Below are 7,500 nucleotides of genomic sequence, written 5' to 3'. Positions count from 1 at the left end.
TCCATATGAGATTTATCTAAATGTTTATATCAGAAGTAAAACATAGTTTAAATCATTCTTTTATTTAAACTGTTATTGTGAACATCACTGTATTTATGATTAGGACTCATAATGAAGATGTACAGTTTTACTTCATCTGCCGTTAGATATGCGTCAGTTTCACTGACGGCCACACGCGCTCACTGGCGCGCACATTTAAGAAGGGGTGGATATTTGCTTCAAGTGATAGGCTTGGTGAGTGACATTATATTTGTATTATCTTTCTGTAGGCCTATGTGTCTAATTTTCTTTAGATTTTCTGTCTAAAAGTGACCAAAAAGACATTTAACTCCAGCTCACCATCGGTGTCGCCAAACTGCACCGTCTCCAGAGCGTTCGTACGCATGGGTCAGAGTTTGTGTGGAGGTGCGCACATTCTCCCGTCAAGTTAGTTTTTAAAAATCACAACTTATGCGTCGGAAGTGGCGTACGCCTCTCTCTGGGCCGGTTCTGTGCGTACGGCTCTCTCTGGGCCGGTTCTGTGCGTACGGCTCTCTCTGGGCCGGTTCTGTGCGTACGGCTCTCTCTGGGCCGGTTCTGTGCGTACGGCTCTCTCTGGGCCGGTTCTGTGCGTACGGCTCTCTCTGGGCCGGTTCTGTGCGTACGCCTCTCTCTGGGCCGGTTCTGTGCGTACGCCTCTCTCTGGGCCGGTTCTGTGCGTACGGCTCTCTCTGGGCCGGTTCTGTGCGTACGGCTCTCTCTGGGCCGGTTCTGTGCGTACGCCTCTCTCTGGGCCGGTTCTGTGCGTACGCAGCGGTTATAAATGAGGCCCCAGATCTGTTGCTTTCTTCCTCAAGCTTTTAAAGGGATAGTTCACTTTCAAATTAAAATTCTGTCATCATTTACTCACCCTCAAGTTGTTTCAAACCTGTATTAATTTATTTCGTCTGCTGAACACAAAGGAAGATATTTTGAAGAATGTCAGTAACCTAACAGTTAACTGGTCCCATTGACTTCCATAGTAGGAAAAAAAAATACTATGGAAGTCAATGGGACCAGTTAACTGTTTGGTTACTGACATTCTTCAAAATATCTTCCTTTGTGTTCAGCAGAAGAAATAAATTAATACAGGTTTGAAACAACTTGAGGGTGAGTAAATGATGACAGAATTTTAATTTGAAAGTGAACTATCCCTTTAATACTGTAGTGTAAAGTAAAATAATGTACTTGTGAAATTAGTTTTTTTCATTGCCGTTGCATTATAATAGTAATAAATCTGTCTTAGAATTATTAATAAACACCAGCACATTATTATTATTAGCCTGTATAATGCCCCATCCAGCCTGAGGAAGTTCAACTGATAAGAACACACTGTGATTATGGTCAAAAGTACAGTAACGTGTGGTATTGAATATGGTTTTACTACGGTATTGTTGGGAAGTATCATGACAACAGCGAGGAAGCGTTATCCTGCTCGGGATGAAGTGAAAGTGAAGTGTGTGTGTGAGCTCCACGTACCACTTGAGCGGCGTCCCCTCGTACTCGAACCACATCTCCTCCACGTCCTCCGCCTTCATGACTTTCAGGAAATGCTTCTTGACTTTATCCGTGACCAGCGTGAGGTAACTGACCCGTGGGAGCAGCAGCTGATTGGACACCACACAGGTCATGTGACATGATCCACAGCAGAGAGAACACACACACACACCTGCGGTATTCGCTCTGGACCACTCGTCTACTGGCATTAAAGGTGCTCTACTAAAGCATGAACACCATATGTTTGCAGATATGCTAATCTCTCACACTCTTTCTCTGAAAAACACAGATATTCTACTTATTATTATTGTTTTGTTTTGGTCTGTGTGACTCCGCCCACTGCCAGTTCAGCCAATAGTATTTCGACACCCGGGATGCCAGTTGGCGGGAAACACAGCGTATTGTAGCCATGGAAACGAGCAAACAAACTGGCCCAGAGATCGCAGACTCCACACAAGCTAAACAGGGAAACACCGATCTCCGATATGTTGATGTGGACTGCAGTACCGGTCTCCACCACTAGCTGCCGATCTTACAGACTGCAGCTTTAAGTGTGTCCTCTGTTTGGGCCGAGTGCTCAAGTATGCGTAAACTCTGCAAGTGTGTGTAGAACTTTTGATTACTCGATAAGACACACACTTATAGTCTTGCAAGGGTTTTCAGAGCTTTTATTTACTATATTTTCAATACTTTGCATTTTTAAATAAACTTCTACATGTCTGTTCAGTAGTCACTATGAAATAGAAGACAAATTAAACATTGAGGTGCTTCTAATTAAGTGATAAAAACAGTTGCAAACGTTGTACAAAATAAGCCTACACACACACATAATCATCTTTGCACCAAAAAAATGTGCAACACTTTGATTTTACTACCAAATTATATGCATCTAATTAATTTAAATTACAGTGGAATGTTTTCCTCGACATCTTGTGATTTCGGGGCACGTGAGTTCCCGAACAGAATGCATGATGGGCAGTGTTGGGGGTAACGAGTTACAAAATAACGGATTACAGTAACGATATTACTTTTTTGGGTAACGAAGTAAAGTAACGCATTACACTAAAAATATCAGTAACTACACTACTTTACTAGACTATAGGAACGCGCTTTCCTGCGTTACCCAAGCTGTGTTTGCATGTGTGTAAAGCTCTGATCTGTCGAAGTGGTGCGTGCACGCCTGTGTGTGTGTGCTTGCCTGAGCACCGTTGCCATAGAGATCGATTTGAGTGACGTAGCTGCTGGTGCGAAGGACAGAGAGGAATGGAGATGGAGACGGAGACGCGAGTTTCGGCCAGTGGCGATATTCACATTACTTTCAGTTTTTTGCCCGAAAGGACAAAAATATTTGCCAGAAATTCACTCTATGCCCTGGCAGGCAAGTACTGGCCATCGGGAGATTCGGGACTACCGGGAGATTCACGGCTTTTTGGGCCGATCCGATGCATCTAAAACTTTTTTGTTCGTTTGTCTTAACGGCTCATAAAACTCGTACATCGGCGGCCCATTCGTTTTGTTTTGCTTAATTGGCGGCGCTGGGTAAGTGCTGGTGTAATGCATTGGTTAAAAAAAGTCAGCGTTAGTTTTTTTTCTGACAGACCGGCCCATGAAACACGTAGATTGGCCCATTGGTTATTTTCTTGATTGACACTGGATTGGCCCAATCACATCTTTAAACGCCTCCCCCTTTGGGCTTTGAGCGAGCGTGCAGTGTCAGTGTATCTGTCAAAATCTCTTATATACGGTCTATGGTCAAAATACAGATGGAGAAGAAAGTTTCAGTTTTGCAGTTTCCGTCAAAATAAAATATAATGTTTATCTCTGTCCAGCCCTGATCATGTGTCTACCACCACGGACATAATCCTGTTGTTTGTAGATTTTACAGTGAGGCATATTTCTTTGTGCAGAGAGGGATATTGTTATTTTATATGGTTTTACATGCCATTTTTATAGGCTACATTTATAAACACTATGCGGACATGCAGGCTAAGTGATGATAGGGCTATGTTTGTCCATGTATCTACACGGTAAATTACGAAACGGGAAAGTAAAGTAATAAGTAGTGAAGTTACTTTTCAAATGCAGTAACTAGTAAAGTAATCTCATTACAATTTACAGAAGTAACTAGTAACTAGTAACTAAACTAGTTACTTTTTTTGAGTAACTACCCCAACACTGATGATGGGATACGCATAGCCCCGAACACCGAGATTAAAAGCACTGCACGTTGGCAAGGTTAAGACTAGGGATGTGCACGAATATTCGATCTGTAATTATTATTCGAAAAATAAAATACTATTCGAATTTTATCGAATTTATGAAGCCGTAAATGCAGTGAACTCCTGATCCATCCCGAGCACTAACTCGCAGTTATAATTTAATCCTCTGGGTGGCGCTGTGCCGCGTGTTTAACAAGCTGTTTGTATTTGATCACATAATGTCGTCGTCTGCCTCGCGAAGTTTGGAATTACTAGTCGAAAATTATCTTACAGAATGGAATTACTTTTGATCAGATTAATTAATTAATCTGGAGTTATAATATCATCAACACAATGAAATCAACAAAACTCGGCGGCCCTGCGGTGGATATTAGTGTTCTTCTCAACATGAACGTGAAACAATATAAACACGATAATCATATGCAGACTCGAGTGTGTGTGTGCGTTCTGTACGATAACTGGCGCTGTCTGCTACTCTGCTTTATTAGCCGTCCTTTCCTGTTCGCACTGCTTGAGCTTAAAGGTGCATAGCGCAAGATTCTGAGTTTTTGCAGAACGATGCCACCTCTGGCGGCAAGCGAAACTGCAGCCAGAGATGTGCACGCACTAGACAAAAGTTTTCTTTTTTTTATCTTACGTGTTTGCGTTGGGGTTTGAAATGAACTACAAGCAGGTCTCTTACAATCCATCTTCTACGGAGAATGCCGGCGAATACACAAACCTGCCAGACATAGCTGTGTGAGCGTGAACGCGCATGACGTCACGCCGGCCCGAATCCCTCTTACTTATTTTACTTTACAGGATTATAGAGACAATCTCGGTGATCAGAGAAGGGCTCATTCAGCCCATCAGGCAATTGTTTAAGCATGTATGGGTTAGAAAACGGGTATTTTTAACATGAAAAGTTGCTTAATGCGCCTTTAAATCCTTGTGTTCTTTATATATTTTTTTACACATAGGCCAACTGATTAATGTATACAACTTAAGAAAACTTTAACATATATTGTAAGCTTGTTGTGTATCGTAAGCTTGTTCAGAAATGGTGACAAAAACTTTTTTTTTTATTAACTTAAAAAAATTAACGTAATTAAATAAATGAATATTCAAATTTTATGAGCCCGAATATTCAAATGCAATATTTTTGAAAAATGCCCATCCCTAGTTAAGACAAGACACACTTTCTGTAGTGTGCACGCGCTCTCCAGTGGCCAGGACCACAAGTGTGTGTGTGTGTGTGTGTGTGTGTGTGTGTGTGTGTGTGTGTGTGTGTGTGTGTGTGTGTGTGTGTCAGAAGAGTGCTGGTCATCTTCACTTACATAGTAGGGCTCCGCCTCTCTCTCGGTGGTCTCTTCGGGAGAGAGCGTGAAGCAGGCCGGGATCCTCCCGAACCACACGTCCCGGAGCACATCCTTGTCATCCGCCATGATCCTCGTTCTCCACACGCCACATACACGGCCTGTGCACACACACACACACACACACACGGAGACCTCATCAGCGAGCACACAGGACCCTCAGAGAGAGAAAGCTGGAGCGCGTTTAAACACTTTCTGTAAAAAACCAACTAAATAACATGACAGTTTAGACCTCTCAAAGGTGTTCATTTGACATAGCCTATCAACCAAAAATATGACAATCAATTATTTTATTTATGACAGCCCATGTTTTTACCAGCAAGACTAAAAAAACTAATATAAATAAAATCTTTCTAGATAATTATCTCTGATTGACTGCAATACATCAAATCACACGTTAAATTTCTGTCAAAGAAATCTGGGATGAGCCATTAAAACTGTGTGTGTGTGTGTGTGTGTGTGTGTGTGTGTGTGTGTGTGTGTGTGTGTGTGTGTGTGTGTACATCTCAATAATGACTGGAGAAATGACAAGAGGAAATCTAGAGATAAACATCAGCTCTTATGAGTAAAAGATTGGCTGTGCTGACTGCTGTTAACATTTAACACTTTATGACAAACAGAAGAGTAACGAAACACTTTAAAACGACAAACTGTAGAACTATCACCTATATTTGTGATGTTTATTCGCCTGTTCTGAGGCTGATAGTATGATATCGTGTGTAAACAACGCTTGCACTAACAACACAGCACACGGAGACACACCTCTACCGCTGATAACGAGAGCAAAACTGCCTCGATTTCAGAAACAACTGCGAATAAACATTCATAACAGCCCGAAAACAGAATAATAAAATACCTTCATTAGACGTCGACCGGAAGCGGTACAGTAGAGCTCATCTTCGACAAACATCCGGCGCGGACCTTCAAAATAAAAGTCCCCAAGCGGTGATTTATATGCAAAATAAACGTCACCTCACGTCTGTTTTTCACAATAAAAGTCCTAGTCCGTTGCAGCCTGTATTTATATACATTTTTTAAAGTCCTACATACAGTAATTAGGATGATTCTGATTAGTTTACAGTTGACCGTGTATTCTGACAAGTTTTCTCACACAACCTCTTAAAAAAAAAAAAAAAAAAATCCAGAGCAAATTACCTTTTGTTTTTCTCCAAGTTTGAGAAAGATGATAATGTGATCGATGAACGATGATACTACGCTTCTCATGTTTTTCCGAGGAGAAAGTAAAGCAAGCGATTAAACTGGTCGTTTTAAACGTGCAATTGCTTAGCAAGCACATATAACTTACGTGACTTTCTTATTTATTTATAAAAAGTCCAATAAATCACATGCCACTCATAACAGCACATAACAGCACAGAAACTTCTCCAATAGCGTTTATAATTAGCAGACATGGCAAAACTGCTACAGTTAATAAACAATATTAAATGTTATAAATTATATTAGTATGATAATAAAGAGATTGTTCAGTCCGGTAGATGGCGCTAAATGAATGTGACCAATGAAGACCAGTCGCGCACGCGCAGTACTGTCTATCGTCACTGCGCATGCGCATTGTGCACATGGAGGCAGTTGAATGAGTTGTTGCTGATATCTGCGAAACATCTGTAGTTTCGTTTTCTTGTGTTTTTTAACAAGTTAAATCTATGTTATTTTGCGCGTATTGTCCAGAGTGTGATATAGGCCGACGGTGTGTTGATCTGCGGCTCGTCTGAAGCTCTGCGTGTGTGTGTGTGTGTGTGTAAGTGTTGATCATCGGCTCTGCTGTGAGCGATCTCTCTCTCTCTGTGTGTGTGTGTGTGTGTGTGATGGAGGCTCCCCCGGTCTCTGTGATGCCCGTCACGGGTGGAGCCATCAACATGATGGAGTATCTGCTGCAAGGTGAAGCTACTCCTCTACCTCGCTGTATACAGGCACACATAATACACCTTTAGCTATTGTTATCTTAATATAACTTTACTTTAACTTAAACTTTTTGGTAACACTTTACAATAAGGTCATTAGTTAATGCTTTTACTAACAATAAGCTATATGTTAATGTTAGTTAATTGTGCATTAAATAATATTTACATTTAATCTTTAAAAAAGTGTTGTTCATTGTTCGTTCATGTTAACTAATGAATCCTTATGGTTGAGTGTTAATAAAACATGTAAAAACTGACGATGACATGTTCAAATGTAAAATTTAATTTGTTAACATTATGAACTAACATTGAAGAATGGTTTCAAAGCATTTATTAATCTTAGTCAATACATTAGGAATAATAAATGACTAAAATCAGAAGTTGTGTCGGTTAATATTATTTAATGGATCTGAGCGAATTAACAGTTAACAAACATTAATAAACTCTGACAAATGTATTGCTCATTGTTAGGTAATGCAGCAACTAACA

The 7,500-nt window shown here is 40.7% G+C and overlaps 2 protein-coding genes across 4 annotated transcripts in view; one reads left to right on the top strand and one right to left on the bottom strand.

The window, feature by feature from the left end:
- The window catches only part of atg5 (ATG5 autophagy related 5 homolog), a 119,414-nt gene extending 113,404 nt beyond the window's left edge, over nt 1–6,010 (bottom strand). For 2 of the 3 annotated variants that reach the window (XR_013799259.1, XM_079625491.1), the window contains exons 1-3: nt 5,946–6,010; nt 5,051–5,190; nt 1,498–1,625 (exon numbers count right to left, since the gene is read on the bottom strand). Coding sequence is in view for 2 of the 3 variants with exons in the window: in XM_079625491.1 (XP_079481617.1) it covers nt 1,498–1,625; nt 5,051–5,158 (236 nt within the window). In the remaining variant the exon portion in view is untranslated. The remainder of the gene's footprint in view (nt 1–1,497; nt 1,626–5,050; nt 5,191–5,945) is intronic. The other variant, XM_079625490.1, reaches the window with a different exon arrangement.
- Nucleotides 6,011–6,662: 652 nt separating this feature from the next.
- The window catches only part of med18 (mediator of RNA polymerase II transcription, subunit 18 homolog (yeast)), a 1,905-nt gene continuing 1,067 nt past the window's right edge, over nt 6,663–7,500 (top strand). Inside the window, exon 1 of the mRNA XM_079626217.1 lies at nt 6,663–6,988. Coding sequence (XP_079482343.1) covers nt 6,916–6,988 — 73 coding nt within the window. The 5' untranslated portion in view covers nt 6,663–6,915. The remainder of the gene's footprint in view (nt 6,989–7,500) is intronic.

The sequence above is a fragment of the Phoxinus phoxinus genome (genome assembly GCF_949152265.1).
Source record: "Phoxinus phoxinus genome assembly, chromosome: 10".
Taxonomy (NCBI): Eukaryota; Metazoa; Chordata; class Actinopteri; order Cypriniformes; family Leuciscidae; genus Phoxinus; species Phoxinus phoxinus.
This window is presented reverse-complemented; position numbering and strand designations above follow the sequence as displayed.